We start from the raw sequence: 20,309 nt of genomic DNA, 5'->3' as shown, positions 1-20,309 counted from the left end.
CACTTCCAGCTTTTGCCAAATTCCTTGTGCCCTGGATATGTACAGCCCTACTCTTGACAGCCTCTTTTCTCAGAGTTTCTCTCCCTCCCTCATCCATTCTAGCCGGTGGAGAGAAGACCCTGGAACCAAGGGCCTGTAAGCTGAGGGCAAATATTTTGCTGCTATTTGATTGGCTCATTTCCCAGTCAAATTTCTAGCTGATGGAGAAACACTAATCAGCCACCTTCACCTTTCATCCAGGTGACAAATAATGAAGTGATAATGAACAAACAACTCAATTCACATCCCTTTCAGCCCTATCCTATCCTAATGAACAAACAACTCAATTCACATCCCTCTCAGCCCTACCCTATCCTCAACTTTCCATCACATAGAAGAGAGTAGAGCTTCTACTCAGAGATCGGAATGAATGAGTCAACTCAGAATATGCATTGGAAGAAGTTTCCATTACAACTTCCTCCTCCTTCATTTTTGCAATTCTAACCCCTTCCTCTGACATCATGTTTAAAAGCTCAGTGGATGTTATGACCTCACCCACAACTAGATTCCCAAATGAAGTTTTTGAAAACAACTACAATACTTCCAGGTACAATCGTCTGGATTTCTACGGTGCCTCGATATCTTAATATACCAAGAGAAGCACTCTAACATAGTGACAAAGAGCATGAACTCTGTAGCCAGATGTGAGTTTGAATCCCAGCACCATCACTTATCAGCTGCATGGCCTTGGGCAAGCTACTTAAATTCTCTGTGCCTCAGTTTCCTCGTATGTAAAAGACAGATAATAACAGCACCACCTTCATGAAGTCAGTGTTTGGATTAAACAAGGCAGTATATAGGAAACAATTAGAATGGCGCTGGTACATGGTCAACACTCTGTGTTTGCTATTATTACTAATAGTGGTGAGGGTTCTCAGAAACATAGAACTTGTGCAAAGATGCAAACAGAAAAAGCGTAAGAGCTCTCAAAAACAAATGAACTTTCAGGCACTGCAAAGGAGACTTGCAATGCCACAACAGCAGATGCTCAAAATGACTGGTCTATGTGAATAATCTCTTCCCTCAACCCCGGAGTTTTGCAATTAACCTTTACTTTTAAAAGCTGAAGACCTGAAAGTTTCTGGGACCTGAGTTTTGCAAATCACCTCCATGGTGACTCAGTCCCTCCCCACCCACCTGAGATCTGTCTGCCCACACTTGCACTTAGCAGGGACACTTGCCTCAGGAGGACACACCCAGGCAGCCAGTGCACCTCAAACTCGGGGAGATCTGGCTCTGTGAGTTTCCATCGTTCCCCACCCCCACAAGACCCACCCCCTCATTCTGTGTTTGTCTCCCTGTCTCTCAGGTCTAGCTGGGCAGACAATCTTTGGGAAGACAAAACCTGCCCAAGTTATGGGTAATTTCTGACATCACAAGCTCTGTGGAGAGGAGACACCGTTTGCCATTGCCAAAGTGGCTCCCTGTCGGATGTCAGGATTCCCTACGGATTTGCCCCTGAAGAAGCTATGGTAGTATCTGGTCAGACGACAGCTTGATAATTGCCCAAAGAGACCAACAGAGAAGGCAAGAATCTCCCGCATCTCCCATATAGTACTTTTACTTCTCTCCTCTGCCACCACCTTCCAGAAGCAGGCATGGGGGTTGGAGGAGTGTGGGCCTCTCACCCAAGGATCTCAACCTCGTATCAGTATCTCCAAAATAACTAGAACCCCAAGGTGGCTGCTGCTGGGGAGTGTTTTTGTTTTGAGGCTTAAATTTGGGGTTGGTGTCCTCATCTCACTGGCTCCCACTCCCTTCTCAGCCCAACTATCTAGTAACCCTGTCTTTAGCCAGATGTCCCCAGCGGTCACAGCAGGCAGCCACCAAAGCCACAAACAAACAGATGGGTGAGCTCACTGTTTGGGGTAGACCAAACATGAGGCCTGTGGTGGGCAGTCAGCCAGCCAAGCACCCTCCTCAGCCCTGTCCTGAGCAACACAGCCATCACTATGGTTCTCACTTATACATAAATGTATTTGCACCTTAGCCCATACTGACAGCATGCTTCCATATATATAGATATCATGACTTTTATATTCTAGACATTCATTGCAGTTCAACAGTTATGGGTCGATACTACTGGGATCTGGGCCCACAAAAATGAATGTGACATGATCCCTGTTATCAGGGGACTCCCCCAGTGCTGCAGAAGACAGACAGGAGAAGATACATTGGAATTTGTTTTGTTGTGGTTATTTTCCCCTTTAAGGGGCATAAAAGTCTTTAGCATTCTTTGGCATCACCAATTCCCACCACACACATAGATCCTTCAGGCATGTACTTATAGGCACACCTGCAATGTGCATATGTCCACATCCAGCAAACAAGAATCAAACATGTGGCTTATCTTGGTACGTCACCCAGTGGGGCAATTGAGCAATGGAGAGGGGAGGAATAGGAAATACTTACCTCCAAAGTACACATGTCCTGAATCAAACATTAATTTAGTTGACACCATCCTAGTTAAGGAGTTGTAAAGATGTGAATTTCTTTATGCAAAAAGCATTTTTAAAAAGTGTTTGACTTTCAATTACATTAAGTCATGTATTTATTTGTGGAAAAATATAAACATTTAGTCAAAATATACACTAGACGTCAATTGGTAGAGTGTTTGCATATTTGAGATCCTGACTCTCCCAGAAAATCTAGAACTCACAATGACTGTATCCATGCCTGGCCAGACTCCTGAACCACAAACTTTAGAAAGCACCCCTTCCAGTTTACTCTGGCAAGTTGGGCTTGCCTCGCAAACCCAGTTGGGCAGCTGTGGGGGGTACACTTAAAAAAAATTCAACCTGCTAAGTGAGTGAAAAGTGGGATTCAAATTTAAGGTAGAAGGTATCAACCTACCCTGCCATTCTAAAGAACGCCTACAACCTTCCCATTAAAGCAGAGACACAAAGGAAATTGAGTCATCGGTTTCTTGCTGTGCAAACCCCAGAATTTCTCTCTGAGGCAGAAAAAGATCCCCTTTGAAAACTACACGGTGCCTGGTAGCATCTGCCACCTGCTTCAGCTCATTCTTTTGCAAGAACCACTTCCCTTTCAGGCTCTTCGGTGGAGTGACCTAAAGCGAAGGTGCTGGGGAAACACAATTGCAGTTACTCTTTTATCCCCAGCCCCAACCCCAGCCAGGAGGCAGTGCTGGGGAGGCCCAGGTGATCTCCAACCACCTCCTCTCCAACAGGGGACCCCAGCCTTGAAGCATCTGACACTGCAGGTGGATCCGAAACCTCACTTGGGTGGCCATATGTCACCTAGAGCCACACACTGGGTTTCAGTTCAAGACCCATGTCAGCCTCCTACCCAGGGTTGCACAACCTACTAATGAGCATGTGAGGAGTGGGTCTCTGGGTCAGTGCATGTGAAATGCTTGCCTGGTCAGAGTAAGAGCTCCTGTAATGCTGCTTTCCTAATATTCAGGCAGAGGGCATTGCCCTAACTTGTCCCGTAGACAAGCAACCACCTCTCTCTTTATTCCAAGCTTGTAAATGAGAGCATATCTGGGAGGGCAGCTGGACTGTGATAAGGGATGTGATTTATTTTAGTTACAAATAACTTGGTTGGCCTCTCTGATATCTGTGGCCAAACCTGGGGAGAGACAGGCCAGGGCAGGGCAGCCAAGAGTCCACAGCCTGCCGGGGATGGAGAGAGAAGCCACCCATGCAAGAGTTCACTTACGCTGGCCACAGGGGACAGGTAGTGTGGGAGAGCCACGTACAGTTTCCAAAGTCCTCCAGACACATAATGAATTGAAGGAGCATAAGCATTGGAGTCTAACATGGGAGGATGTTAGATAATGCGGAAATCCCAACTCCACCACTGGATCCTGGGGCAAGTCATGCCATCTCCACAAGTCTCGATCTCTTTATCTAGAAAATGGAGTTAAGAGAGTGCTAGGTGTATAGGGCTGTTGAGAGGCTTAGATAAGATATCCTGTGCTACCCCCGGCTTCACATCTAGTATAGAGTCAGTGCTCACTGAGCAGTATTTCCTAGAGACTCAGGACTTAGGACCCTGCTTTACACAGGACCATATGGTACCATAGCAGAGCATCAGGTTTTTAAAACTTTGGTGCTCCTAACCATCTAGTGATGTTCCAGGAGGTGCTAGAAGCCCCAGGACAATACAGAGAATCATTCTCGAACACCAACATTGCTATGTGGTCAAAAATATATATCATTATTATTGTATTAAACTCAAATTGGGTATATTGTAGAGTAATATATAAAACTGTAATGAGTCTGTAAGGTAGTATTTAAGGCATGAAACAAATGTTGTTACCCCAGTAGACCACACCCTCCCCACCCACTGCAGGGGGTGGGGTTGAGGCTCCCACAGTCGTCATGATAGAGATACATGAGAGAAAATGCCCTGCCCTAATATCTTAACAAGTAGCAGAGAGGGGAAGTCACTAGTCCCTCTCTTTCAGGTTTTCTAAATGATCCTTAGAGTTCCCATCTCTGAGTCTATGACAATGAGTCAGGAAATAGTTCCTGAACGAATGGAAGGGAATCTGTCATGAACTAAGAATTTCATGCTGTCCAGCCTCCCCTCCTTTGTGGGGAAATTTGGGAAAAAACAAATGGAACATTTTCCTACTGGCTGCCAGCCTCCCACACATGGACTTGTCACCATGCCTTTGCAGCAAGTAGATGTCCAATGTGTAAATGGGGAATACCAGAATTAGTTGATGCTAGCCCCAACAGAGATGAAGCTTTGCCTCTTTGCTTCTTCGCATGGGAAAACACAGCTAAAGTTCTAACTCCCAGCAAGGGGCAGAGTCTCTAATGCTCAATTAGAGAGAAGGGAGCAGAAAGGTGTGTGCCAGCCCTAAGCCCCAGGGCTCTCAGACGCTCTCCTCTTTCTCAACACCAGGCGTGCAATTCCCAAGCAAAGATCCCCTCACCCAGTCTATCATTGTTGGACATTTGGGTTGGTTCCAAGTCTTTGCTATTGTGAATAATGCCACAATAAACATACATGTGCATGTGTCTTTATAGCAGCATGATTTATAGTCCTTTGGGTATATACCCAGTAATGGGATGGCTGAGTCAAATGGTATTTCTAGTTCTAGATCCCTGAGGACTCGCCACACCGACTTCCACAATGGTTGAACCCTAAAACTTAAAGTATAATAATAATTAAAAAAAAAAAAAGATCCCCTCACCCACAGAGACAAGGAGATGCATGTGCATGAAGGACTCATCCCCCCTGGCCTCCACCAAGGGCCACTTTCTTCCTCCTGCACAAGACCCCTAATTCAAGATATCTGTTCCCCAACTCAGAGTTTCTTGGTCCAATGTCACTTAACTACATTTGGCCATTTCTCCACTTTTTGCTTTCCCATACAAAGACTGGACCCACTCCTCCTCCTCAAAGCCTTGCTCCTTTCCAAAGTTTCCTCATGGTTGTCCAGAGTCCACCACTCCCCAGAATGGGGCAACAAGAGCTCCTTTCCTTCCCCTTTACTCCTTCTCCCCACCGCCACCCACCCCATGCCCAGCCCCAAGCCCTCTGACAAAGTCATGTCTCCTTTCCAAGTCTCAGTTCCTGCCAAACAACTTTACAAGCACATGAAAGCGAGGGCCGGGGCAGTTATTGCTACTGGCACTTCATTGTACTTCCTCTAAATGATGCTGTGCAAAGGGGCCGTGGAAACTCGGGGCAGGAGGGAGCCTGCGGGTCTCTGGGAGAACCTCAAGGGTTAGGACAGTGCCAAATATTTGGAAGTGGGGCCCTTTAGAAGGAATTGGGGAGACAGGTTGGAAGGAGTCAGGAGTCAGAATGCCCAAAGAGAAAGCAGAAGATGGCACTGGTAGGTAACATACAAATAAACTTCCCTGGAGACTATAGGGAAATCACCAGGGCCCTCTTCTCTCAGGCCAGGCCCAGGGCTCTCCCTGATCTCCAGCTTGACTCTTCTCTCCCATCCTGAATGTTTCCACTTTTCAAGGGCTTATTTGAGCTCCAGTCACTTTTGGAACTTTCCCTAAGGCCTAGAGTCCACCAAAATCCTTCCCTCCCTGAAATCCTTCCAAGTTTGTCCATCTTATACAGTCTAACATATTCTAAGCCTAGGCTTTGGAGCTCAGTGGAGCTGGGTTTCCATCCAGCACTGCTCCTGGCTATGTGAATGCCAGCAAGTCACTTAACCTCTCTAAGCATCAGTTTTCCTCCTGTCAAACAGGCCTGATAACAGGAAGCTTCTTACTAGGCCATTGTGAGGGTGGAATGAGATAACACATGGAAAAGATTTAACATAATGCCTGGCACAGTGAAAATATACAGTAAATCGTAGCTAGCTCTGTATTCTTTTTTTTTTTTTAACAGAGTCACGCTTTGTCATCCGGGCTGGAGTGCAATGGCATAATCTTGGCTCACTGCAACCTTCACCTCCTGGGTTCAAGCAATTCTTCTGCCTCAGCGTCCCAAGCAGCTGGGACTACAGGTGTGCACCACCACACCCTGCTAATTTTTGTGTTTTTTGTAAAGATGGGGTTTCACCATGTTGGCCAAGGCTGGTCTCAAACTCCTGACCTTGGGTAATTTGCTGCCTCAGCCTCCCAAAGTCCTAGGATTACAGGCGCGGGCCACCATCACAGGCTGTGTTGTTGCTATCATTATTATTATTATTATTTCAGCTTCAGTAGTATAAATCCTAGATCCCCAAATACCCACCTAGCAATGACCTCTCACTCACACAGAAAGGGAGATGCATATGCACAGAGAACTCATCCTGCCTAGCCTCCACCTAGGGTCACTTTCTTCCTACTGCAGAAAGTAGGAAGATAGAGAAAGCAGAAAGTAATTCAAGATACTTTATACTGGGTACTCAATCTAAACTACCTGGGTGAGACTGTGTGTTTCAATTTCTCAGTACTCCCGTGGAACTGGGTTAATAAATATTTGCTGAGTAGAATTTACTGCATGCAGGCTGAGCTGTCTTAATGACCCAGCTGGCACTTCTTAAAAGAAAAATTAATTTTGGCCAGCGATAAGCAAATCAGCCATGTAATTATCTGTACATACATAGACAAAGAAAGAGAATGCTTGGAGTTGAGCCGTGCTAGAATATACCTTACACGCAGCCGCTCCCCTCCATAGTCACCACAAAGCACTGACCCTGTTTGGATGAGATATTGGAGCCCTAGCTCCAGGGTCCCTGATGTTGCCCTGGTATCAAGGCTCTTCTCTCTGCTCTGAGGCTGCCAGGCAGGGAATATGAGCCACCTTACTGTTGAGATTTCCCCACACTGATTGGCAGAAGCAGGAGGTGGCAAGGACCAAGCAGCTGGTCCAGTGGTTGCCTCTCATATTCATGCTCCCTATCCCAGGCTGGAATCTCATGGAGACCCAAGACCTCACCGCAGAGCTGGTTCAAGCTTCCACAGCGCTAAGGCGGCAGTGACACTGCGGACTGTAAGCTTTGGAACAAGTCTCAGTGGGGAGCTGGGAGAACCCAGGACCCCTTTCTGGAAAACCCATTGCCAGCTAGTCTCACACTTGGAATTGTGATCCCTTCTGTGACCACCTTGATAACAGCCACTCGCCCTGTTCCAGCCCCAGTCTCTGCCCCGCCCAGCTCTGCCCTGCCTAGACACAGCCCGGTGGGGCTTGGCGAGCCCTTGGGCACAGGAGCCTGTTAGTCCAGACAACGACTGTGCGCATCCAGGAGAACGGTTACTTTCTGCCATGTGCTCCAGCTCTAGCGACCTCGCCCATAACTGCGCGCCGGCAGCCTGCCCAGCAAACTTTCTTCTCTTTCTCTTTTTCTTTCAACCAAATGGTGCTTCCACAGACACATTCTCCAACGGTTTAGCGCAAATCCCAGCCCTGCTTTCCGGAGCCCAATGCACTTCGCAGACAGCTCACTCGACTCCAGTCCCCCAGGGCCGACTCAGCCGGAGGGGCTGCCGCCGGGTCCGCGCTGAGCACCCCGCACCCATCTTGCTGCCCAGGCTGCGGCGGGCACTCACCGATCTGCGCCAGGCTCAGCGGCACAAGGCAGAGTCCCCAGGCTGCGTGCCACCAAAACTTGTCCATGGTGTCCGGAGCGAACGGAGGGCGCGGGCGAAAGGAGCTGGAGGATCCCTGGGCTCGGGGCAGGGGCCGGCGGAGGACGGGACGAGGATGGCGGACCGAACCTGGCAGAGGCTGGGGTCCGCTGGGCAATGAGGCTGCCTCGGAAGTTGGCTGCAGTTTTTATTCGAGGTTGAAAACAGTGACCTAAGACGGAGGGAGGGAGCGAGCGAAGGACACACCCAAGAGAGGGGGGCTGTGACTAAGCAGCCCGCAGAGGTTTTAAGAAGTAGCAGCCCTCCTGGGCGGGCCCCTCTGCCCCCGCCCCATGCTCTGCTGAGGCTGTAAATAATCGGGGCTGCCAGGGACGTAGGTCGGGGAACCTGGAGTGTCGCGGGGTGCCTGTGCCTCCGAGCCCCACTGGCCCCTGCGCCCCGAGACGCACTGGCTTTCTTCTCCCGCTGGCCCCGCGGTGTCAGGACAGAGGATGACCGAACCATAAAACCTTGCACCATTGGGTTCAGCCTTAGGCCTCTCCTTTCCCGCTAAATTTCTCTTTGAATCCGGCTGGAGAAAGATCTCTGGGTTTCACAGGTAGTTGGATATCCTGGGAGAGGAGCTGGAGAGAGGGCGAGGTCTTTCCCTGGGTGGCGCAGTGCCTCCGTGCCCACAGTGGGGAGTGAGGGGTGGGGAGTTGGTGAATCTTCCAAGTGGAAAGAGGGAGAGCTCGTTCTTTTTCCCCTCAATAACAAGTCCACGTGGCTTGAATGAATTTTAGCTTCTTGGCAGAACAGCTCAGGGAAAGCTACTGATGGCCTGTCATAGGGCTGGCATTTGGCTCAGCTAACCCCTGTGTTCAAGCCAGTGTGGGTGGGCACCTCTCTCCACACACATGCTCATTCATCCTCCTAAATATCCTTCCATCCGCCCATCCATCTAACCACCCATCTTTCCTTATGTCCTTCTGGGGCTCTCACATCCATCCATCCTCCTGTCCATCCACTAACCACTTAGGTCCGTCTATCATCCCACTCATTCATTCATCCAACCTTTTACACACCTTTTAATTTATTCAACCACCTATTCTTCTATTCATCTTCCCATACAACTTCTCATCCATCATTCCACACTTCCTTTTTCACATCTCTTCATAAAACCACAACCATCCACCATCCTCTTCTCCACCCATCCACCCACATATCTGTTTATTGATATATCCACTCGTTTCCCATCTGTCCAAGATCAACATATCCACCTATCATTTTATCCATTCTCTCATCCACCCATACATTCATCTATTATTTTTGCCCCCATTATCCTCCTTTCTGTGTAAACATTAATTCATCTTCTCCCATCTTTCCTACCCAGCAGATCTTAAAGAGAGGAAGAGTTTGTAGTATTCTTCAGGGGAAGCCTTTTGAGATTGAAATATCATACTTTGAATGATAACTCTATACCTATCTATAATATACTATGGTTTAATGTTTGGAAATCAAACGCAGTATTTATTTTTCATGTGAACTACTAAAAGTAAATCTGCATGGACTTCTTGCCAGGTGACTTACACAGAAAATGAAAGTGATTATCAGTGGCTGTGGCAAGACGAAAGGAACCATGCCAGAACTTCTGAGGGAAGGTAAGATTTTGTTATTTATTTCAAGAAATTGAAAAGTTGAGAGAAATGCACCCAGCCATCCACCTATGCATTCATTCATCAAACGTGTAATGAGTGTTGTGGGGTATCGAGGTAAATAAGACCTGGTGCTATCTTCAGGGCCCTCACCCTCTGGTAGGGAATAAAACTCACAAGCAGGCCATTACCATGCAAGGTGAAATATGCTGCAAAATGTGTGTGTTCAGGGTGCTACCATTCCTAGAGAAGGGAGTCACACTCTCTCCTGGAGAACACCAGGCAGTCTTCACAGGGGAAGTGATATTTGAGGCAGGCCTCAAAGGAAGAGGAGGAGGAATTATTCAGATGAAACTACAGGGACAAGTAAGTCATCCACAGGCAGTACAGTGTAGTGACGAACAGCATGGATTCAGGAGCTAGAACACCTAGATCCAAACCCTATTTTGGCTGCTTCTTAGTTGTGTGACCTTTACTAAGGCAATTAGCTCAGTTTGCTAAAGTATAAAATGGGCTTAATAATAGTATCTATTATTACTATTACAATTCTATTACTTCATAGAATTGGTGAGGATTAAATGACTCAAAAGCCCTGCATGTATTAAGCACTAGATTTATGTCTACATATGCATGCAGTAAGCACTTTAAATAAGTGTTTGCTATCATTACTAAAAGCAAACTTGTGTTTGAGCATAGAAAAGTGAAAGAACATGGCTTGTCCAGAGAATAGAGAGCAATGTGAGCTGATCTGAACATAGATCAGATGAAGGGGCTGGGGGAAGATAGCAGACATGAGGTTACAGGTATGGGGACTACAAGGTGTAAGCTATGCCAGGGAGTTTGAACTTGACCCTGTAGGTAATAAGGAGGCAACGTACTTAGTTAAAATTATTATCATTGTTATGTTAAAATATGCATAACATAAAATTTACCATTTCACCCATTTAAAAGTGTTTATATCAGTGGCGTGTAGTACTTTAACAATATTGTGCAACCACTACCATTGTCTAGTCCAGTATAAATTTTTCAGTTGTGGAGATCTGTTTGACCAAAGACTACTCCTCTTGCATTTTCAGGAAGAGTGTTTGGGACTGAAAAATCCTTGTCTGGATCTAGTCCTCAGCCACTCAGGAGCTGGCATGCCATGACTCAAAGAGCTGCCCGTCTGGAATGAAGACAGTGCCTGGGAACTCCCACCTGAAGAGCAGGTGCTTGGAAAATGCTGCCAGTCCGCAGGAAAAGGTTGTTACTGCTGCTATCTGTGACCAAGAGGACACTTTATTTCTTGAAACAACTGGGGGCAAACTGGCTCCCAGATAAGGCTTCAGTCCCTACTCATGTGAGGAAACCAGCCCTGGTAGGTTCCATGCACAAGAATACAGGACAAGGAGCAGATTTGTTCACCTCACGCAACCTCCAGGGATTTCAGCTTCCTTTTCTTGGAGCAAGAAAGTGAAGTGACGTGGGGAGTCACTAGGAACAATGTCTGTCTTACTGTGTTTTATGGAACCTGGAGGTTCCTTAGAGACCCCTCAGAAGCAGACCTAGTGGTCAGAGTAAAAGCTGAGGAGTAAGCTGTGCCTCTCCCTCCCCAGGCCCCATCCCAACCACAGAAGTTCCACCTGCATCAGTTTTATATACCAGACTATTGCATGAAATTACATTTTGACAGATGATTATTCTTAAAAAATATATAAAAACCAACAAACTAGGCCATATCAAGTCCTGGTCCCTTCTCCATTAGTGCAGTAAACAATTCCACCAAGGAAAATATAGGTGTGAAAGTGCTTTGCAAACTGTAGAAGGGCATGCAAATTCTAGGGGCTATAATTAGGATTATTCTCCCCAGAAGCGGGGATTATTTTGTTTGCTTGCTTCCCGATAGTTTGGTGAGGGACTGAGGTCATTTGCCCCCATACCACAAATGACTCATTTCAAATAACAGACCTGGTGACTTACTGAGTCAAGGTCCACCTTTGGGAATTCCTGGATCACCTCTTTGAGCTCCCCTCTCATCCACTTTCCATTCCAAACACACCCTGCCCACACCACTGGTCACAAAAACCCTTCCCAAACTCTTAGATGCTTGATATCTATTGTGTGTTGCACCATCTTTCTTTCTAAGCCAAACCATGGGATGTGGGAAACTGGAAAGGAAACTTGAATTGATTTGAGTTGACACGAGATCACACTATTTGGGAAGAATCCAGAATTCAATCAGCAGCCTTGGACCGAGAAAGCCCAGGTCTGAGCATTGGCTTTCCCCCTTATCAGAGGATGACTTAACCTCTGGGAGTTTCGGTAATCCCAGCCACAAAACAAGGGTAATCAGACCTTTCCCATAGTTTATTATGAGTAGTCAGTGAAAGAAGACATCAAGGCCATTTCCTGGTGTGCCTGCCTCATGGTGGGACTCAGTGACCTCTAAGCTACCTGAGAACAGGGACATGTCCTTCTGGGGCGCCAGCACATACTCAGCTCTCAGTCCCTAACATATACACTGTGCTCCATAAATAAGCATTACATAATTGTATGAGGGACTGTTATTTTTTTTCCCTCCCATCAAAGTGCATAGGGGTGTTTCAGGAATCACATGAACTGGTGGGTGGAAACACATAGACAACTTGACAGTTTCTAAATAAATGCAAGCAGTGACATCCTATTTGGGGTGACTGGTTCAGGGAGACTTGAGTGCAGACAGAGCATTACTCACTCTGGCAGGCTAGGGTTCTTTGCTGAAATATTGGGGCCTGATGGCTTCTGACTGGTAGTAATAAATCCTTTTCCTCTCGAGCAAAGAAAAGCCAAATCTAAACCAAATGTGAGCAGGAGTGTGAAATGCAAAGCTGGGAGATCTTGGGCTGAATCATGGAATTCAAGGATTACAAATGCAGCAGGTCACAGACTCTTTTAAAGGGACAATATTTAATTATTTCACGGGACTGCTTCCCAGAAAAGGAATGATCTGGCACAGTAAAGAAAAAGTGACATTCCAGTTAAACCTTAACTCTTAAAAAAATTCATCCTTAGTTCATATTCACAGTGTGAATTCTACACATATAAATGAGCAGTGGTGAAAAAATCTCTTGCGAAATAATTATTAGTAAAGTCTAAATAAACCAGTAGCTGGGAAGCAATATTCATGAAAAATAAATGACCTCTAAGGATTAGTCTCAAGCTAACCAAGTGTGATTATAGAGCCAAGCCTTTAGGATTAATAAGGCTTTCAAATTACAGTAAATAAAGAAATTGGTGTGGCTGCTGCACCCTGGAAGTGCCAAGGGGAGAGATGCATCTGGATTTTTTAGATAGATCCATGTTAGCCACAAAATGGGTTTTACACAGACCTTTGGAGGTTAAAATACTATGCAGATAGGACAATTCCTAGACTTGGATGATAATAAATTTAGAAATGTGAATTTTTGAGGATAAAATTTGAATTAATGGTATGTGGCTTTATGTAGCAAGCTAACTGGAAGGAAGATGAGCAAAACAGTCTATATTTTATGCACTATTATTTAAGGGAATGTAATTATATTTATTTTTAACTATATTTATTTTATGTTCATGTAGTAACTAAAATTCATATTTATTCCTCTTCTCTCCACTTCATACAAAGTGGTTAAACATCTATTGGAAGGCTTTAGGAATCTGTTTTGGTGAACATTTAAGCATGATTTGTTTTGGACATATCCATGGTTGGTATGTAAATAGTAACTAAGAGCCTTGTAATTATCTAAAAATTGCTTGTTCTCTGCACTCATTCACTATGTGACTAGTATGTGCTGAGAACAATTTATACATTCTTGGTTCTGTCATAATTAATCATCACCACTCCTTCACTGCCACTATTGCCATCATCACCACTACCACCTCCACCATCACCACTGCCACTATCATCACCACCATCATCACCACCACCACTACCATTATTCACCATCACCACTAGAGTTATTACTACCATCACTACAACCAACATTATCTTCAACATCATAGCTAATAGCCAGTGCTTTCTACATGTCAAGCCTAATGTCATTTAATTGTCACAAAAATCCTATGAATAGTTAATTTCTATTTTACAGATAAGGAAACAAAGTCTTAGAAAGGTTACAAAACTTGTCCAAAGTCACATTTTTGTTTCACTTAGCAAATCTTTCCTGGCTTTAAGAGATATGGGGATAGAAAAGTTTAATCCCTTTTTGATTCTTGATGTAGCAAAAATGCTAAATTAATGGAGTCCTAATTCATTAGTCTTTACTAAATTTTATTATGAATCATGGAAATCAGTTTCTTTTAAGAAGGAAGATTTCCTTTGGAAGCTTTTGTTGGAGTGGAGGAGGTGAAAAGAGTATTGCTAAGGTAGAGAATGGAGAATGTTGACTCTCACAGCCCTCTGAAAAATTAGAATCCTAGAATAAGACAACTTTAAATGTGTAGACTCGGACCTTGGCTATTCAATGGACAATTTTAGATTTGCACAGGACTATGCCTTGATTCCTTAGAGTATCATTGTGAGATGGCTGTATATTCTGACTAGAAATAATACCATTTTCTCTTTACAGCACCTGAGAGTTTATTCAGTGACGATAATACTCACAAGACCCTTTATGGATTTGTGGCCCAACCCACAAGTTATAGTTCCTTCTCTGAATATTTCATCCAGATTGTGAAAAGCAGCTTCTGGCAGCCACAGTTGTACTATGTGACCCCTACTTCCCATGCCCAGGACTGATTCGACCCCGTAGTAGACACCTAAAGCAATCCCGATCAGTCAAAGTCTTTGTTCCTGACATTTGGGATTAGAGCATGGCTGAAGGTTTAAGACACAAACTTGGAAGCTGTGGGGCAGCAATACACCTCCATGAGGACAGAGAAGCAGGGGAAATAAGAATAAACCAGAAGCTCACAGAAATGCAGGAAATACTTCTAGAGTTCTAACACTTTTTGGGTTTCTTGTTCTAGTCCATTCTTGACACACTTGTGCCTCACAGAAGCCAATGGCAAGAATGCAGTCAGATCCTTCCAATAAATTCCTTTTATTCTGTTTACATTAGCATAAGCTGGTTTCCGTTGCAACCAAAAAGACTTGATGAATATAGGAGAGCATCACACCATTTTACAAAAGAGTAAACAGCGGCTCAAGTGGATGGCGGATGCCCCTACCATTGGGTCTTGAATTCAGGACTTTGACTCTAAATCTTAGGTCTTCTGATTCTGAGGTCTGTGCTCTTTTCACCAGTTGGCCTCACCTATAATCCCTCCCCACATCATCCCATTCTACCCAAAGAATACAGTTCTCTCTCCTTCATTGTGATAGAAACTAGACATCTCTGACACTTTGCCTTCAGTTGTATGGCAATCCAAATGAGTGGCAGGTCTTCTGAGTCCCATCCTCCCAGATCTTCTCCAGAGAGCCCCTGTCTGCCTGAACATGCCTCACAGTCTATTTTCAAAGGGCAAAGCCTTTCATCTGGCAGATGGTAACAGCTGCTTCTCTTTAAAACACCCAAAGGGTAGAAATTCTGGGCTCTAATGTACAGGCATAAGGCTCCTGCCAAGTCCTGACTGGGCTTAGCATCAAATCCTGTAGAAAAGGAATAGGTACAGAACATGGATGTGAGGCCAGGCCAAAACGCATTTTATTGCTGGCTACTGTTTCCCAGCCACAGAAGAATGCTGCTGTAGAAGGCATGGCGTGGGTGAGAAAGAGACTTGTTGAACTGAACTTTAATGGGAGAGGATGTGGGGAGGGCGGGCTAGGGAGAGAGAAAGGAAGAGACGTCTTGAGAGAGCTTATGAAGGTGAAAGAAGGCAAAAGACACAGATGTGACTCCATGATGAAGCAATGGAAAATAAAAGTCTTTTAATCATCCAATGGGAATTTAATGGACACCTTCCGTATGCACTACATGGATTCGCCACAGAGGACAAGCCACAGATGAGTAGGACCTGCCCTCTCTCTTCAGAGACTATGATCTAGATCAGAGTTGGCAGATCAGCTGCCTTCATTAGTTTAAGAACTATTTTGTATGCACCTCTATATTCCAGGCACTACTCTAAATTTCAAGAATACAACAGCACAAAAAGACAGACTGGTATTTTATTATCATCGAGGAAGTGGGTGGAAGGTGCAGGCAATTTTAATAAGGTAGGCTAGGAAGATCTGGGTGAAGAGGTAACATTTCAGGCAAATTTACATGAAAAAAAAAAGTGCAAAGCAAATGTAAAGGTTTTGAGATTGGAGTATTCTTAGTGTGTTTGAGGAACCAAAAAGGTTAATGTGGATGGAGCAGAGTGAATGAGAAAGCAAGTAGTAGGAAATGAGATTGAAGAGGAAGGTAAAGCCAGCTCTTGTGCACCCTTGCAGGCCCCAGTAAGAAGTTTGGATTTTATGCCGAGTGGAATGGAATGACTTTAGTGGGTTTCCCCTAATTTTCACCTCTAATCAATTAATAATGACTGCTTAGTTCACTGTGATGAGAAAGATTCTGAGGCTTTACAGTTGAATGGATAAAAGTCCACTGATGGATTAATAATATACATCATGTCTGTAGCATGAGGCAGTGGTAACACTGATGATTAATATTTGACATCTCTGATCATGATGGAAGATTAAATTGTATTTGTCAAAGTACTCTGAGTTGTGCTGCAGTAACAACATAAGCAAAGTCTCATTGGTTTCACACAATCACCCAGGTGACTTCTTGCCATGCTAAGTTGGCTGTGGGTTCAGGAAACTCTCTAAAACAACTGTCTTCCATGCAGTTGCTCACTGATCTTGTGCTACCTCTGTCTCGTAACACAATTGCTGCAGCAGGGAAAAAGAATAGTAGAAGGCCTCATGCCAGTGATTAAATGCTTTGTCTCAGAAATAATAGATGTCACTTCTTTTCCCAGCCCATTAGCTAGAGTTAGTCACATGATCCCACCTAAGTGCAAGATGACTGGGGAAGGGTAATCCTTCCATTTGCCTAAAGGTAGATAAGAACCCAATGTGAGTAAGCAGTAAAAATCTAGCATATAAATCGACCTTAGAGCAAGTCCAGTAATACTCTAAGGAAGCTTGTAATGCACTGGGTAAGGAGTAGTAAATAATAAAGAAATTCAGAGGCCAGGCGTGGTGGCTTATGCCTGTAATCTCAGCACTTTGGCAGGCTGAGGCAGGCAGATCACGAGGTCAGGAGATGGAGACCATCCTGGCTAACACGGTGAAACCCCATCTCTACTAAAAATGCAAAAAAAAATTAGCTGGGCGTGGTGGTGGGTGCCTGTAGTCCCAGCTACTCGGGAGGCTGAGGTGGGAGAATGGTGTAAACCCAGGAGGCGGAGCTTGCAGTGAGCAGACATAGCACCACTGCATTCCAGCCTGGGCAACAGTGCAAGACTCTGACTCAAAAAAAAAAAAAAAAAAGAGAGAAAAAGAAATTCAGAGTGGTGATACCGACATGTGTAGCTCAAAAAGTCTCTATAGAGAGGAAGGGTACTCGGGCCAGATCTTGATGGATGAGCAGCGTCCTGTTACTCAATCCTCACCATCTGATGCCCAATAAATGCCCCACTTTCCCTGGCTCAATCCCATCCACTATTCTGCAAGTCACTTTAACTGACTCTTTAGACTTATTATTTTGGATGTAAGATGATATGCTGTTGAAGAGCATTGTTTATTTGCTGTGGAATTTTGGGCACTGTACTCAACCTCTTTGAGCTTAAGATCCCCATGTAATGCTTGATATAATTATCATGAAAATTAAAGTATATAATGTAATCATGCATCTATTCAACTTATCGAAGAGTTTAGAATATGGCAGGGTCTAAAAAACAGTCATTGTTATTATTGACTCACCCTTCCTTAAAATTATATTTTCCCTTGTCTTTATAGATACAGCTATAGCCTATCTTTCATTCTGCCTTTCAGATGAATTTATCTTTCTGTGTTTTGGGTCCAATTTCAGCTACGAGGTAAAACGGCTTAAACACATACACATTTATCCTGTGGTTACCTAATACTTGTAAGGGTTTCTGGTTAGATACGATGGTGAAGAGGGATAAACAATTCAGGCTGATAGAGACTCTCCAATTTTCTTTCTTTTTTTTTTTTTTTTTGAGACGGAGTCTGAGTCTGGCTTTGTCGCCCAGGCTGGAGTGCAGTGGTACAATCTCGGCTCACTGCAAGCTCCGCCTCCCAGGTTCATGCCATTCTCCTGCCTCAGCCTCCCGAGTAGCCGGGACTACAGGAGCCTGCCACTACGCCGGGCTAATTTTTTGTATTTTTAGTACAGACGGGGTTTCACCGTGTTAGCCAGGATGGTCTCGATCTCCTGACCTCGTGATCCGCCCGCCTCGGCCTCCCAAAGTGCTGCAATACAGGCGTGAGCCACCGTGCCCGGCCAAACTCTGCAATTTTCAATACATGACTTCCGAGTTCACTGAGGTCATTTCCATTCAGTTGGTGGAAGGAAAAAGAGTATGGAGGAGAATTTTTTGTGAGGTTTTTATGGGCTAGACCTGATAGTGGGACCCTCACTTCCATCCACATTCCATTGGCCAGAACCCAGTCGCGTTGCCTCACCTAACTGCAAGTAAAGCTGGAAAGGTTATGTGGTCCAGTTGTGAGTCCAGAGGAAAGAGAAGAACGTGGAGTTCAGGAAGCTGTTGTCTTTGCTACACTTCTCTCTCCATCCCTTGCTCCTCATCTGAGTCTTTTCCCCTGTTTCTTCTTCTAATGGGGGGTTGCGCATGTTGATGTCTTGGTCTGTACTCATTTCTTCACTTATTTCCTAGGTCCACTGCACCTGTCACACCACAAACAATGATAAAAACGGAGACACCTGGGTGAGCCTCACTCACTGAGCATGCCTCCATCTTCGAAGAGCTCCTGTTCACTGTACTCTGAAATAGACTGTGCAAAACATTAAAACTGACCAAATCAATAAGGTCTTGTTTTCAACATCTCTATGTTTATCTATGAATAGGAAAAGGACTGACGTGAGGTGGGACCATTGGTGATTTTGTTCTCAAATAAGTGAAAGTTTAATGGAAAGATACATATGGCACAAAAGGAAGATAATTTTTTTTTTTTTTTAGAAAAAAAAGAAAAAAAAAACACCTCTTTTTCTTTTCTTTTTGAGTTGGAGTTTCGCTCTTGTTGCCCAGGCTGGAGTGCAATGGCGTGATCTTGGCTCACCGCAACCTCCACCTCCTGGGTTCAAGCGATTTTCCTGCCTCAGCCTCCCGAGTAGCTGAGATTACAGACATGCACCACCACGCCTGGCTAATTTTTTGTATTTTTAGTAGAGACAGGGTTTCTCCATTTTGGTCAGGCTGGTCTCAAACTCCCAACCTCAGGAGATCTGCCAGCCTCGGCTTCCCGAAGTGCTGGGATTACAGGCATGAGCAACTGCGTCCGGCCAAAAACAACCTTTAATTATGGAAAATTTCAATCATAAATACATACAGGTAAAGAGACAATTATAATGAATTGCCACACAGCCATTACCCAGCTTCTACAATTATCCACTCATAGCCCATGTTATCTGTCTGTACCTCCTACCTCCTCCCCAACTGCTGGATTATTTTGAAACAAATTCCAAACATCATATACACTTATCTGTAAATATTCAGTGTGTATCTCTAAAAGATAAGGGCTTTTAAACCCTTATTTAACCACAATACTATTATTACATTATTGGTAATTTTAAACTCTTTCTACTAGTGGCTTTGTACATGTATTATAAAAATATGTATATTACTTTTGAATTGAGCAATATTATTCTAAAAACATTAAGATTCAGTAAACATCACACACACACACACACACACACACACACGTTGAGTGGCTCTGAGATCACCTCTATGGAAACACCCTTGTACTGAGGACAGTTTTCAACACATGCTAGGTGGACTCGATATGTCTGCATTAGAAGTGAAAAGGAAGCCTCTCGTGCTCACACTAGTCCTGTGGGAAATGGGGGCTGGGGATCTGGCCCAATCTTACATCCAGCCCACAGCACAAGCGTAGTGAGTGGTCCCAACAGGGGACTCTGAATGACACTGACAAAGACGAGAAAGCAGGAGGCAAGGCACCCTATGGTGTCCTTCAGAGAAGGTCCTTCTGGCCCCTCGTCTGCCAGCCAGCTGATGCCCCAAAGTCTACCATCTGAGCATTTAAAGTCTGATCAGTCCCTTTGCCTTTGGGTCAATGAGTTTAGATGATCTTTCCTCCCCAGGATGTTTGACCCAGGGTCGTAGATGTGGGTGAGGGCATGAGAACTCTGAGCACTCAGAAAAAAAGCAAGGGAAAACCCAGAAACACCCAGCTGGCTTTAGCCCCAGTTATGCCTAAGTCTGACTTTCTCAGAAGTAACCAATGTCCTCTGTCCCAGTCCAGATGGAGCTATACCAATGGTGGTTGCTGGTACTGTCCAAGTCATTGCTCGCCCTTGTTCATGGATGGAAAACTTCCTCCATTCTCACCTAGTGTTGTGGGTCAGGCGACATCCAGCATGGGGGAGTCATGTCTCCACAGACAAACCAACCAACAACAACATTTCCATTGCTTCGCCCAATGGAGAAGCCGCCCCTCATCCAGTGAACAGTGCCTGCTCCCCAAATCATT

At 44.9% G+C, this 20,309-nt stretch overlaps 1 protein-coding gene and 1 long non-coding RNA gene across 13 annotated transcripts in view; one reads left to right on the top strand and one right to left on the bottom strand.

Annotated features, from left to right (window-relative positions):
• Positions 1–8,510, bottom strand: part of CD44 (CD44 molecule (IN blood group)) — a 93,664-nt gene extending 85,154 nt beyond the window's left edge. For 9 of the 11 annotated variants that reach the window (XM_055355522.2, XM_055355524.2, XM_063711067.1 and 6 more), the window contains exon 1: positions 8,022–8,350. In XM_055355522.2, the coding sequence (XP_055211497.2) occupies positions 8,022–8,088 (67 nt within the window). In that variant the 5' untranslated portion in view covers positions 8,089–8,350. Of the gene's footprint in view, positions 1–8,021 lie in introns of all 11 variants that reach the window. The other 2 variants (XM_019036408.4, XM_019036411.4) reach the window with 2 other exon arrangements.
• LOC101138645 (uncharacterized) lies at positions 8,402–14,747 on the top strand. Of its 2 annotated transcripts, XR_175764.3 has the most exons (4): positions 8,402–8,658; positions 9,621–9,700; positions 10,771–11,051; positions 14,257–14,747. It is a non-coding gene; the product is annotated as an uncharacterized lncRNA (long non-coding RNA). The 2 variants fall into 2 exon arrangements; XR_008669668.2 differs by having other exon boundaries at positions 8,431–8,658; positions 10,771–14,747.
• Positions 14,748–20,309: the final 5,562 nt, after the last annotated feature.

Source organism: Gorilla gorilla, chromosome 9, assembly GCF_029281585.2.
Source record: "Gorilla gorilla gorilla isolate KB3781 chromosome 9, NHGRI_mGorGor1-v2.1_pri, whole genome shotgun sequence".
NCBI lineage: Eukaryota > Metazoa > Chordata > Mammalia > Primates > Hominidae > Gorilla > Gorilla gorilla.
Note: the sequence above shows the minus strand (reverse complement) of the source record. Positions and strands in the feature narration are given on the sequence as shown.